Here is a 14,924-nt window from a genome sequence, read left to right on the forward strand (position 1 = left end):
CTTGTTAAAGCAATGCTATATACAAAAAGTTGAGCACCATGTGGTTGTTGAAATGCTTGCATGAATAAACAGTTTTTCAAGTAGTTTTGTTTTATGAGGCCACCCTGCAGTAATGCATTTAACAGCTTCACGGGTGCAATCTTTGTGAAAAATGCTGTGATTTTACAAAGCGGGATCTCTGCTGTAGTCCTAATGCTATAATGAGTGTTTGGTGAAACCTGTTTCATTTTGCAAACTTCACTGTTCCGAAAACGTTGAATAAATGCAACGTGGTTGCACAAGGAAAGTCTGAAGTATTCTTAGCTTTACAGGCTGCAGACATATTCTCATGAAGTAAAATACCCAAAACTTTTGGAATTATGACTGAAGCACCTATACACTATAACCGCTTCAATGAACCCTTGAACACTTTTCAAGGCACTTTCTTTCTGCTGGATGTTGAGTGGACTGACTGATTGGGCTGTATTCTGGGATGATCACTGTCGGTGACAGTGTCAGTTTGCGTGATGTAAATTCTCGTGCATCGAATGAAATAAGCTAATGCTTGTGCATCTTTGCACAGCCAGCTTGATGGGGGATATCTTTAACTCTTCCAGAATACGGGCCATGGTTGGAGCTACTTTTACAAAGCAATGAAATGAAAACATTGAGTATTTTAATCATGCGATGAAATTAATACATTGCTACTATTTGCATTGGCACACAGAAGTTCTCATGAGAAGCATTTCTGATTGCAGTGGCAACATCGCTTGTTGCCGACTGGTTAAACCCAGAAGTTGCGTATGAGTACTTCGCTACCACAAAAATGTGCTTGATATGTGGTTTTAATTTCGTGCACTACACTTTTAATATTACAATGAACACATACAGTGATAAAATAAAAAAGACTACAGCTGTTAAAAAATTGTAAGGAGGTTGTTCCTTGTCCCTTAGAAGTTCTATGTTAATAGATAGCTGTGTACACGAGTAGCAGATCCATTTCAAAGTTTATCTTCTTGCGCGTGTATTCTTATAAATAGTCTCCTTAGTACTTGATGTACGCTCATGAGTATTGTTCAAGAGTGCAGTTGTCTTGGCTTGGTGCGCTGTGGGTGCCACTCTGCATTAGTTACTATGGTAACGGCTCTGTTAGCACACCGTACATTGTAGACCATGGAGTGCAATCTTCCTCAAGCTCTTACAATTGCCAGTATGTGGCTATGTCAGTGTGTGAATAAAATGGGTCAGGAGATCATGCATGAGTTGAAAACACATGATGTCCTGTGTACTTTCATTATTTCCAGCTGGAAAATTTCTGGCCAGATATCTCCATAAATACCATTCTTGTTACATCTATCTCTATGTCATGTCACGTAGCCAGCAATTGAGAACAATGGCTTGATAAGTGCTCAAGGGTCACTTAGGCCTCTTATTTTTGGGGTCATCCATTGTTCAGCATTTGTATTAGGTTAACACTTATGATGAGGAATGTAGAATAAGTTATGTAATTTGAGGTAACATCTAAGCAGCTACAAAACAATGATAGTATCAGCATTTATCCAACATTATTGATAAAGGGCTGTTCTACAAAGCTTCAGGCTGACACCTGTGCGTAAGTATAGCATGTACTGTGCTCACAGAATGACACATGTCGATTCAGGGATACGTTATGTGCACACCTTTAATTCCACCACCTTCGTTTTATGTCATATAAGTCCAATATTGCCTCATACACTTTCACTAGTCAACATCACTTTTAGTGACTAGATTTGTGGTGACACTGTGTTTACCATTATCACCAGGCTTTTTTTATAACTGTAAACCTAGTTTTCCTGTCATGCAGTTAACCCAACTAATAGCAGCTAGCGACTTCTTCAAGCAGTGTGTTCAAGTGCATTTTTTTTGCGCTATGATGCAGAAAATGTGGACTATGCTCTCTTGATATAAACATGCACAATAGAGAAGTGTAATGAAGACAAATGCAATGATAGCTTTAAAGAGACAGGAAGAAAGCAGATTGGGTCAGGGAACAAACGGGTATTAAGGATGCCATAGTCGCAATCAAGAAGAAATAGACTTGGGCTGGCTGCCTAGTGCATAGGCAGAATAATTGCTGGTCATTAAGGGTAACCAACTGGATTCCAAGAGGAGCAAACGTGTGAGGAGGAGACAGATGGTTAGGCAAGCAGATGAGATTAAGAGGTTTGTGGCAGCAGCAAGACTAGGACCGGGTTCATTGGCGAACGTGGAAGAGGCCTTTGCCCTGCAGTGGACGTATGTAGCCAGGCTGATGATGATGATGAATAAAGAAGGCCCAGCTTGTGCAACTAGAACCTCATCTCCACTTGAAGCTCGACAGGTGCTGCCATTTGTTGTGTGGATATTCACCACAAAGAAGTGCACTTGTCGATAATGAAAAAGGTCTATCAGTTGTCTTAGTTAGATTTTTCTTGTAGTGTCGCATACTGTGTGCTCTGTAAATCGTCACATTGCATGTCATGTTTAACTCAAAGCTCAGCATTAGGTTGTGAATGCATTTGTCTGTTATGGCAGTTGCTTTTAAAATGGGCAAAAGACAAGAACAAAAAGAAAACATGTTTGCTTCGATTTATTAACTTTTCACTGCGATGTGCCTGATAATCCAGTCTAAATTTCTGGGATGATAACTCATATTTGATGTGTAATTTATTGATAGCTCCACTGAACTTATAAGTTTAAGATAGATGTGTTTTAATAGTCAGCTGTAGTGCATGTGCAGGGCTATGAATACATAGTGCACATCCACCCGCAGCTAAGATTTTTTTTAGGGTCAGGACACACACACACACATTGAACACCTTGAAAAATAACTATTTTTCTTTAATAACCTCGGTAAAACACACTTTCATCCAAATTTTGAGAGGGGGAGGCCCTACCGCCTCTTGGTTACGGGCCTGGTGTGCATGTATTATGTGAGCTGTTTTCCTTGATTACCCTGATGGCGCAAAAGATTGTCTGAATCAGCCGACTCCTGGGTTTGCAAAAACTGCAGAAATTTGTAGCTATGAACTACCAATGCTTGGCCACCTTGCAAAAGATACTTGCTTTGAAATTAGGAGTTTTTACAGCCATTATTATTTACCTCAACTTGCTAATGGATGGTAGAAAACACAGTTTTATACCTTGTGAAGCTCGGAAAAGTGTGAATGTTACTGCATACATTTTCATTATTATCAACCATTTTTCTGATTTTTATCAGTTACCTACAGTTTGTGCAAAATGTTGCTTGTTTCTACAGGAAATTACACACTAAAAAAGACATTCTCTTGCAATGCAGTGGTGCCACACTTTATCTCTAAAGTGAGTAGATGTATTCTTTTGACAAAGACATAATGGCCACAGCATGCTGAGTTTCCCCACAAAATCAGTTGTTGGCTGAGTTTCACACTTGCTCAGAGCCACCATCTCTGCATACAGAGGATTTGCATGGTAGAGTAAGTTTGCCTACGAAAAAAAAGGTGTCAGTACTCCTTTAACAGTCAGGTTAATTTGAGAGCAGCTTTCTTTTTTTTTGTTTTATTTAAGGTCACATTACATTTATATTGAAACTTTAATATTGAATAATGTATTTAGTAATCTGGTGTCTTGAAACTTTTGAAAATGTTGTCGTCAAAATTTTTAAAACTTCTTCACAGGGTTACACTAATATGTTGAAACTTCACCCACTGTTGAACTAATGTTTCTTGCAAAAACATCTGCCTTGTTTGTGAGAAAGGTAGTGTAATTGTGGACTACCAAGGCAAATTATGCTTTCAGTTGGGTTATCATTCACATGGTGATGTAGAATTGACGAAAAGTGATGCTTCACTTAACATGAATGTCAGGTAAAGCTTTACTGAAGCAGTTAATCATGTGCTATACAGCTAACAGTAACATGTACTATCCATGCTATGCATGGTGCGTTTAGGAGCGTTTGGAAGTGAGCTTGTTGATAAGGATTCAGCTAAAAAAGAGCACTACATTATAAACGGACTAGGGAACACACAATGGTGGGCATGGTTGATTTCGTGCAAGCCATGGTGCAATCTTTCGCAATGTTATTTATATTCATCTACTACAAGTCACAAGTTGTAACATAATTTTTGTTTGTGTACTACACGGCTCACAAGCTTTGCCGTAGTCAAAGTGCTGAACCAGGCGGCTGTGCAGAAACCATAAATAATTGGGGTCCCTTAGGCTTCACCTTTAAGAGTTGAACACGATAGCGATATTTTATTCCTAGTGCGTACTTTGAAACACTTAGTGTATGAAATCTTTTCGAAGTTGCCATGCACCTACTGCGTGGCCTTAATGAGGAAATGGCGCGTGTACATTTTATAGTGGGTGACTGGCTTTAAACTATGAAGTCATCATAATAATCATATGTTCTGACGCCCGATGACAATGAGTGCTTGTACCACACATTATTACGGCAGTATTTTACATAGTATTGTGAAGCACGTATACAGGACGTACTTGTTTGTAAAACATGAAAGTAACTTTTACTGCGTTTCCAAGCATAGGAAGTTATTGTTACTGTATTCGTAAGCAGGTACGTGGCTGTGTGGTAGAACACCCACTTGCCACGCAAACGACCTAGGTTAGATCCCCGCTCAGACCCATAGTTTTTTTATATTTATTTTGTTTGCATTTTTCTCGATTTCTTGGTCACGCAAAGATGATGATTTTTCGCTCATAACCAATGACGCTGACATCGACGCCGATGCCAGAATTTCTGCAGAACGAGCTTTTTAATGCTTTCTTGTTGAAGTGAGTAGGATGGCATGGCCACAGTGGTATGACACTGACTGTATGAAGACTAAATGATGGCATGATAATGATGTTATGGTTACAATTGGATGATATTGAAATGGGCGCACGAAATGACAAATGATTTACCATGATGACATGATCCCATTATTACGACAGTGTGGGAATGGGGACATCACTACAAGTTTGAGATGACAGAGGTGGCATAACGAAAATAGAGCAACCATGATTACATCATATCACTGTACGAAAGTGGAATGACAATCATGGAGTGGTGACTGCACGATTACGATAACCTCATGGCGGCAGTATGACATGGATGGTGCGATGATGGCACGACGGCCAATGGAAGTGACAACAAAGTGGCGATGCTGAAGTGAGGAAACAATGATCGCAGCATTGCAGAAATAGAGTGATCACTAAGTAGGGCAAGTGATGAAAAAGTTGGTCTAAAAAACCTGTAACTGGAGTATGGTAAAATTGTTGAAGAAACATGCAACTGGGATATGTTGTCGTATAGTATGCAGAATTTCAGTGTCAATCGTAAGGCTTACACGTAATATTCGTTAATGCTCATGGCCCAGTTGGAGTTGATGATGGACACTACTTCGTAGTAAAAGACCGTTTCCAAACAATACCACATATGCTATGACAGATGCGAGTCAGAAGCTGCTTTTTTTCAACAAAGTGTTGCATCAGATGTTTGTACAATCATAAGCACATGGTGCTATGCTTGAAGTAGTTTGTATATATTGCCATAGTTCCACATTTGCGGAAGACGCGTGAACAATTTGCACTCATAAAAGCCGCCACACAAGTGGCAAGAAAGCTGCACCATGAAATGCCGTCCTGCATGTGCCACGATGCTGCGCCACGGGACCGGCACGAGACTTGAGGGGTAAAGAAGATGAGACCGACGAAGTTCAAGACAGCGAGCAAGGGACATTTTGGCTGGTCATTTAGGTTTGAGTTCACAGGCACAGGTTCGCCCTGAATAAATAGTTTTTATAGTATCAGGTGCTATATTGATTGGTAAGAATATTTTCTCTTGTCCATTACGCTACTGCCAGATTGCTGTAGTGGCAACTCATTGCTGTTGATCACCAGGTCCCATATTTCACGCATGCCATAGCAAACATGAATAACAGTTTTCATTCTATGACTGGAAACACTCAATCTCACAATGCTACCATGAGGAACGGCATAGACAGGTAGATATGAGCAAACACGCTGCATTGACTCTTTAACCTGTCTCCGATGAATTTTGATGATGCAGTTTGCACACATGGCATGCGGAAAGATGGTTTACAGGAACCGACAGGCCTAGTTATGTTGCTCAATTTCTGCATCTGCCTCAGGTTTTCTACAAGATAGGGTGCGCAGGCTACCTACACGCTTAGTTGCATAGAGTGCTAGAGGGACACCACATGACCAGGCTAACTATAAACTAAGAGGCACATGCTCAGCGATGTTCCTGCCTGCTGTACTGTGCACATGCGCTTTATTATTATTGGTAGACTTGATTGTGAGCTCTGTTCAAATCACATGGAATGGGGTTTGAACCCGGGCTCTATCTGTGGCAGTCGTGTTCTACCACTGAGCTACGCTGGTGCTTGAAACTTTATTGCAAGCTGACAGGTGTCATGAGCTAAAGAATCGCTTAACATGTGTAATAAGGCTTTTTGAAACAGTAAGCGACAACCAGGCATTGCAAAATGTGAATTATGTAACGAGTAGGTCATTGATTGCTCCAACCTATTACAAAAGCCTCAGACATAGTTCTTCAACATCGTCAGCCATAGCATCAAAAAAAGGCCATGAAATGCCTGAAAAGTGTGTAGCAGGTACCCTACTTCTTCAGAGATCGATGAATAATGGCATTGTGGACGCTTCCCTTCTACATAAAAGTTAAAATGATTTATGGCGAAGTAGGTACCATGCAAGTGTATTTGTAGTCGCCCTAAATGTGTGTAAAAAAAGATTCTAGAACGGCTGCTCGTCCAGCATTAGCTGTGACTGTGCTACACATTCCACGCAGGCCTGGTGTGTTTTCTTTTTTTTTTTCTCAGCTTAGTTTAGCATTCATTTTGAACCTCATTTTAAATCCTAAGCCAAAATAAAGTTACACTTGTTTAACATTTGGTTTGAACCTTCCTTTAAATCATAAGCCCAAGGACAGCTACGTCATTGATTTTGCTACCAGATTAAGAAGGAAATGTGAGACTGCTTTTTGGTGAATGGTTGCACACTCTTTAACACTTCTATAATTTTAGACTTTTCTTATGTAATCATGCAGGTGTCGCAAAGAATAAGTTTATATTTCTCTAGTGAAGCAAGTACAATTTTTTATCTCCGATTTTTATCTGACTGTTAAGTGACTCAACACATGTTTAGTTGGCAAAGTAGCAATAGTGCCGGATAGCATGAACACAGCCCCATCAACTGTAGATGTTAGCTGTGTAGGTCACAAGGACTAAGGCAAGGTGTAATTCTTAATGAGAAATGAGGAGAGTATATGTAAGTACTCTTAAAGCCTCTATGCTGCAGTGGAACATATCATGTAGCCAAGGCGGTTATCGTCTTGGCAGGATAGCAGATCACCGGTACCTTCAAAATAAAAGCAAAAAAAACATTCAACTTCGACTCAGAAAAAAAAAGTAAATGAAAATAAAGCTGTGCCCCTTGCACATTGCTAATTGCACACTGTGGGAGCAGTAATCGAGGTATGTTGCAGTCAGGCTTTAATGTACTTCAGCAATGTGTTAACAACCGTTATAGATCAGCAGTTGTGTAGTAATGAACGCATGTTTGGAAGCGTTTAAATAAAGGTGTATAGTGGTATTTTAAGCTTGCACATCTACGCTTATGATAGACCGACACCACTTCTCTCTTACAGTTCCTAGCACGTGTGCATCAGGACAGTTCCAGTGTGCGCTATCCAGACGATGCATTCCCAAGGGCTTTGTCTGTGACCGAGAGTCAGATTGTGGCTTCACAGATGACCTCGTCCCAGACACATCTGATGAAGATGCGCGGCGCTGTGAGTTCTGATTGTTTTGCGAGGTCGAGACAAGCTAGCTCAGTGTCATTGCTGAACATATCCATAGTGAGCTCAGCTGGATATATTTTAGTTAAAATTGTGTTTACCTTTTTTTACCTTTGTTTTTATGTCTATAAGCTTCACACTGCCAGGACTCTAACTAACATACAAGTTTTTGCATCTTCATGGTAATATCCTAGAATTTGGTGGTGCCGATGAAGAGAACCTTCTGTGAAATTAATTTTTTTTTGTATATCTGGCAGATCTGCTAGGTAGTCAATGTGTAGTGTTTATTCTGTCTTTCCCTTTTGTTTACCTGTTTGAAAAGTGGTGATATACCGCAGCTGCAGCATTCAGCAACACTGTTCACATGCGATGGTATATGCGAAAAAAAAAAAGTTTAATTTCAAGAAGATTGAAAGCTATGTCTGTTGTCTTTGGCTGATTAATTGATCATCAGGCACACTTCACATTAGACAAGGCTGTAATTGAATAACCAAAGAAGTGAAGCTTGCTAGTGAGCTTACTGTTTTTTAGGAATATTTCAATAAACTTTTGAATGTTCCTGTACGTTAGGACATATTTTATAAAAACATCTCACGTTTTGTTTTATTTTACTATCACTTTGAGAGAAGCAGGACAGATGTGGCACCTTGGCATAGCACTTTAATGCACACATGCTGATAGTAACACTAAACTGGGAGGTAAGTGGTATAAATATAGCCAACCCACAAGTTGATAAATCTGGATAGAGGTGTGATCATATACTAGTTCATTTTTTTTTCATCTCATCTGAAATACACTCTTATGTACTATCTGCTGCAAATGTGAACCTATCTGAATGTTCTCTCAAGATATATATATATATATATATATATATATATATATATATATATATATAGACAAATATAGACCTTATTTTATATTTATGAACTCAAGAAACAGAGTTAAATAAGTACTGCTCAACGTGTCACTGTTTATGAACGTGCAGTTTTTAACTGTCCTGCTTGCTTTAGCTATTTGTCGCGTTCTTAAGTTCAAATGCTTTCCTGGCTCTACGATAAAGCTCTGTAAGGCCAAATCTGGCACACATAATTATTGCAAGTAATGAATAGCTAGTGTGTAGGTGGTTCACAGTATTAGTATGTGTAAAGAAGTCTTAAGTAAACGTGCCCACGATGCTAAAGATTTTTATGTTTTTCTAATTAAAATCGAACACGTGATATATGCCGCAATTTTTTACCCTTCCTTAACTGATTTGTGCGGCAGCATTGTGGTAGAATTCTGCTTTTAATTTGACACAAATAGAAAATATTGACATCTTCGAGACTGATATCAGTACTATACGAGAATTTGACATATTGTTTCACACACACCATAACCAGGTGGGAAAGTACCAAGATTTATGTCTAGTAGAAATGCATACATGTGCAAATTGCCATAACTTAATAGATGGAAGTGGAAAGGTACAAGATAAGGGCAAAATGACGGTACACTGAAGGTTGCTGTTGTATGCCTCTGTTTCATTTTTCCATTATGGTAAAAATTTTACATTCAGAGTACTGGAAGAAAAAGCATTTTTTGAAAAGTAGCCCCTGTTCAAATGCACTGCATTATCCTGCCAACCTTTTATGGTCATACAGTGAAGCTTTGTTATCTCATTGTGCGACCAGGTCACCTAGGAAACAGCTGCCCGCAAAACTACTTTCGGTGCCACGATGGCATAACGTGCCGTCGAATAGCTGTGCTCTGCGATGGTCACAATGACTGCCCAGATTTCTCTGACGAGGGCCCATTTTGCTGTGAGTAACCTTTTTTACGATTACATTGACTGTATGTTTTTGTGATTATGTCAATTTGCTGTTGCTTCTTTTTTTTAATAATGTGATCCATTTGTTACGCTGAAGAACTTGTACAGGTGCAACGAACGAACCACTTGTACGCAGCATGTGTGCAGTTGATAACGTGATTTATAACAAGCGTTTTTTATAAACACGTGAGCAACCTGAAAGTCGAAACAACAGTGGCACTCTCTCAAGCCGTGACGTAACGAATCGCTTGTTTTGCAAACGTTTCTATTCCAGCCAACGATGGTGTTTCACGGTCGGCTGCTCTTGCACTAGAGCTGTTATAGCTTTCTTCAGTTCGCATGGAAAATTGAGCAATTTGCAGCCGCTAAAACTTAGATAGAAGACGACAGCTCCGCTCCAGGAAAACCATTACGTCAGACACGCCATGGCGAAATGGTGGTAGCTGCCGGTGGACGGGGTTTGTAACCGGCAACTTCTAGGGCTCACTTTGCAATTAAATATTCTATTACAGTTCCTTGTTTTTATATACGCAATGGCACAACAGACCCTCGTTTTCCATTTTTCGATGAAAACTTCAATTTGGTGGGTGACTGTGTCATGGCTCCTTTAACCTCATTTAAACAAGGTCACATATAACAGAATATATTTGTATGTCTAATTTTCATTCTAAGCAATATTTTGCTATACACTCCTATTGATGGGAGATGTGTTGAATTATTTACTTTATATTATTAAATATTTTGTTGTCTGAATGCTATACAGTATAGACTAATTAATACAAGCTTCGTTAATTTGAACTCACACTTAATTTCAACTGACACCCTGGTCCCAACACAGCACTGCATATTTCTATGGGAGAAAACAACCTGATAATTCGAACAGGTCGGTATCCATGACGGTTCATTTTAATTAGGAGCCCCCGGTTTTTGTCACTCTACGGAAACGTCGGCCCTGAGGGATCACAATATATTGCAAAATCAAACCAAACTAAGTCTATTAGAGATGCAAAACAATGAGACAGCAACATTTCTCAGCAGATGAGATTTCGGATGCTGTGCTGGAGCTTTTGGGTAAGCTACAAACGATGCTCATGGGGTCGCAACGAAAGAAACACAAGCAAATAAAAATTACTTATTGTTGTTGAATTAACCTTATTCTGGTCCACAGAACATGCCGGCGAAATCCTGATTACTTTTGATTTGGTTGTGTTTGCAAAATAAGCATATTTTGGAGCATAAATAGAGTCATATATTGAGACATTAGGGCTCACTGCTCACATGAATGCGTGCCGTTGTTTGTTTCTGGTGTATCAGTGACAGATGAGTCAATTCTGTTGCTGTTAAAGCTCCATGAACTTTATCAACCAAGACACCTGCCATAAATGTTTAGTGCCACCAAGTTTGGGATTATGAGTCCAGAGGTGGCTTCTTTGAGTTCTGCCCAAATAGTGTGGCACAGTGTTTGTACATTTTAGCGCTCGCCCACTAACTTGAACTCCGCTTAATTCGAACAATTTTATAGTCCCTCTCGAGTTTGAATGAACGAGCTTTTACTTTATTAAGCTATGACTGTACTCTTATTACTCTTAGTTACCCGTAAATGGGTGTGTACGGTATGCGAGACTGTTCTAGGGGAGGATATTAATGTGGAGGTATCATTTTCTGATGAAGTCAATTTCCACGCTTGTGGGCAAAACTTGCTTGGTGCAGTCTCCACAAATCTGAACTGCTTGTTTTAGGGGGCTATACAATAGCAAAGGTGTTCATTTTACTTCGGTACAATGGTGTTACCCTCTATTGCCATTAGCATTATTATGGTGGCTTTCACACAGATTACAGAAACTTGTGGTTTATGGTACGCTGAAAAGTCATGTTTGCTTGCTTATGGCACCGCTGGAAAAACGTCTGTGAGTGCTGAAGTGACTATAATGCATGCAGTGACGAAAACGTACATTGAAGTCAAATTGGTTTCTGTGAATTTATTTTCCTTGGATCAGTTTCATTATTGAAAGCTCTAGCATGCTGGAAGAAGGTAATGATTAAAGAAGGTGAAGTTTGAGATATTTCTCTTCTGTCTATTGAACACTGCAGCAGAGACAGCTCAATGTGCCAATGCATCTTGTGATCATGGTTGCAAGCCGGGACCCCAGGGTCCTGTCTGCTTCTGCAAGAAAGGCATGGAGCCCCATCATGAGATGCCTTCCCTTTGTGTTGACACCGACCCTTGCAGTGTTCCTGGCACCTGTGACCAGGTAATATTTTAAATTCCCCAATTGCATTGGCTGCCTTCTCTGCAAGTATTGTCGTCATTCACTACATTTCTCTGCAGAGGCAAAGCTTTTTCTTGGTTATTTCACAAATTCACAGCGGGGATGCGAGAAATTCAAACAGCCACAGATCTGTGGGAAATATCAGTCGAGCCATGACAAAAGCTTCAATCCTTTATTGAGCCCTTATGTATATTTATCTGCTTTTTAGCATAATAAACCATGAATTTATTCTGGTTAACTTCTCTTCATGTGTCTTTTAGTAGTACTCCATTGGAGACTCTCCAGTTTAGGGTAGATTTACTTGACCTATATACAGCTAGAAGCCATTTTTCTCATCACTAACCATAAACAACATTTGAATTCTGCATCATGCGGATGTTTTGTACATGCACATTGTGGTCAATTCAAAGCACGCTGCTGGAGTATACACACATTATGGGATTTCATACCTCTGAAGACATATGTCTTTAAGGGGCTCTTACACCCACCTGCTGTAAAAAAAAGTATGATGTTTTGTAATTATAGTTAGTATTTAAAATAAATTGCTGTATTTACTTATTTACATGAGCACTGCCTAATGCAGGCTGTAAGTCGTTATAACAGCAGCATTGCCTTCATTCATTCTCAGTCTGTTGATTGAATTGCATACCAGTTCTTTTTTATCAACCATTGAAGGCATTACTATAGCGAATAGAACTCAATCAAAAATGCTGGTATGTTGGCCTGATTGACTGCCTTTTTTTTTTGCAAGTATAGCAATGATCAGAAATTGCTATAGAGGAGGGTGTGTTCCTAAATTGAAAAATTATGCTCTTACCTGAGTTGTATGGATGTTTTGTCTACTTTTATTAGAACTGCACAAGTGGACCTAAGGGCTCACACAACTGCAGCTGCATTGAAGGCTACAGGACAGTTGGAAGTCAATGTTTTGGCATCAATGGTGTGTAAATGTTCGTTTTTGGTTTCTCGTGTTTATAGAGTCTAATACAGTCGTAGTTTTGTAGAACACTGCCTCTTGATCAGTGTGGACAACTGCACTATGGTAACTCTTCTCTATAATATAAGATATTGAGATTGGTTTTACTTCACAGATATCCCTGTCCTAAACTTTCGAACTTCCAAGTTGATTGTGAAGAACTTCCAGTGCATTCTTTCTTAGTCAATGTGACTGTTAATGTGACTGGTGCCGATGAAGAGAACCTTCTGTGAAATTAATTTTTTTGTGTATATCTGGCAGATCTGCTAGGTAGTCAATGTGTAGTGTTTATTCTGTCTTTCCCTTTTGTTTACCTGTTTGAAAAGTGGTGATATACCGCAGCTGCAGCATTCAGCAACACTGTTCACATGCGATGGGATATGCGAAAAAAAAAAGTTTAATTTCTGTTAAATACAGTCGAACGCCGCTACAAGAAAACTCACGGGGTGCGGAAAATATTTCGTTGAAGCGAGAATTTCGTTGTAGTGAAATTGAAAAAATATAGCTGATCTGAGCTAGGAACAAAGGAATGTTTATTCTTGAAAAAAAGTGTCCGCTGCTTCCTATTCTTTTCCAGCAGCATCACGACGCGATTCACAGTCATGCATAGCGAGGCCACGGTGAAAACCACGCTGAAACAACGCCTACAACTGCTTTCGTGAACGTACCAAACAGTTGCATTGACACGTTAACACCAGCAGCTGTCCTCCGTCAAAGTGTATCCGACAATGCCGAGATGGAGGCAGGGTATCGTGGAGCAGAGACTTTTGCCTTATTCTATGCCATTCTTATCATCCAAATCTCGCTGCTGGCTGATTTGGTTGGCAATGCGGACAAACAGCCGCTCTGATTAGGTACCACACTGGCAAAGCGCGAATAAAATGATAAGCATTGGAATTGTGAAAGGCATCGCTCCACGGTTACGCGTAGCAGCTGCATGAAGGAAACCATGAACTGAGTGACTGAGCTTCAGCTACAGATCGTCTGCGCCTCGAAAGCAAGCCAATGGCAAAAGCAGGGCAGTCACGGCCAGTCAGGGAAGTCTCATTGCCATCGCTATCTAGCAATGGCGACGCCCATGCTTGCTGAACCGTGGCGGTTTCCGGTAGTGCCAACGCGTGTTTTAGATTTTGTCGACATATTTTCAGGTTCTGAAAATGCATCAAAGTGTTAAAGATTGGGTTTCTTGTATAGCAATAAATATCTGAGCCTGGAATTGCATAGCGAAATTTCGTTGAAGCGTGATGGCTGAAGAAAAAGTGTTCGTTGTGGCGACAATAATAATGCATTGACTTGTATGGACTGCTGACAAGAAACCGTGAACTTTTTGTTGTAATGGGAATTTTCTTAAAGTGGCGTTCGTTGTAGCGGGGTTCGACTGTAATGAAGAAAAAAAAAGCTAGGTTATGTGTGCACTTTATGTTTTGTTCCTGGATGAAAAGGCTGTTAGTGAAATATAGCTATAGCTGTTGTAACAAAAAACCCCCCTTTCTTAATATAGACCTAACTTAAATTATAGCTGTAACAAAAAAAAACCCTTTCTTAATATAGACCTAACTTAAACTATAGCTGTTTTAACACTGTTAAGAAAGGAATGTGAAAGGTAGCATAGCATGCATCGTTTCTGGCCTTTGGCTGAATGACTGAAAAGGAGTTGTGAACACAGTTTGTTTCTAGTGAGCAAAGTGAAGCAGTATTGGCCTGAAGTAGTAGCAATAGGGTACATGATGTTGTAGACGGGCCATGAATGAATTAGCAAGGTTCTGTTGTTTTCTTCTTTCTTCTCTGCACCCATTTGTGTTTTCCCTCCTTTCAGTCCCAGAGGATGAAGAGGCCACACTTCTTTTTGCCAATTCTATAAACATTCAACACATTCGCCTGGACGGTTCTCCTGTTGCCGGCAACAGCAGCATCGCTCCAGTGAAAGAAAGCCTTGCCATGGATTTTAACCACGTGAATAGGACTGTGTGCTGGGTATAGCAAGTTTTATTTTAGCATGGAAATAAGAGAAATATAATTCGTCATAGTATTATTCTACAGTTCTGTTTTAATTTTAGTTTT

At 39.8% G+C, this 14,924-nt stretch overlaps 2 protein-coding genes across 3 annotated transcripts in view; both read left to right on the plus strand.

Annotated features, from left to right (window-relative positions):
• LOC142804037 (uncharacterized) overlaps nucleotides 1-14,924 on the plus strand; it is an 81,000-nt gene that overhangs the window by 33,499 nt on the left and 32,577 nt on the right. The gene's annotated exons all lie outside the window — the stretch shown is intronic.
• The window catches only part of LRP1 (LDL receptor protein 1), a 188,429-nt gene that overhangs the window by 8,798 nt on the left and 164,707 nt on the right, over nucleotides 1-14,924 (plus strand). For both annotated transcript variants that reach the window (XM_075890495.1, XM_075890505.1), the window contains 5 exons: nucleotides 7,664-7,807; nucleotides 9,481-9,609; nucleotides 11,709-11,869; nucleotides 12,740-12,827; nucleotides 14,680-14,837. In XM_075890495.1, the coding sequence (XP_075746610.1) occupies nucleotides 7,664-7,807; nucleotides 9,481-9,609; nucleotides 11,709-11,869; nucleotides 12,740-12,827; nucleotides 14,680-14,837 (680 nt within the window). The remainder of the gene's footprint in view (nucleotides 1-7,663; nucleotides 7,808-9,480; nucleotides 9,610-11,708; nucleotides 11,870-12,739; nucleotides 12,828-14,679; nucleotides 14,838-14,924) is intronic.

Source organism: Rhipicephalus microplus, chromosome 1 (genome assembly GCF_043290135.1).
Source record: "Rhipicephalus microplus isolate Deutch F79 chromosome 1, USDA_Rmic, whole genome shotgun sequence".
NCBI lineage: Eukaryota > Metazoa > Arthropoda > Arachnida > Ixodida > Ixodidae > Rhipicephalus > Rhipicephalus microplus.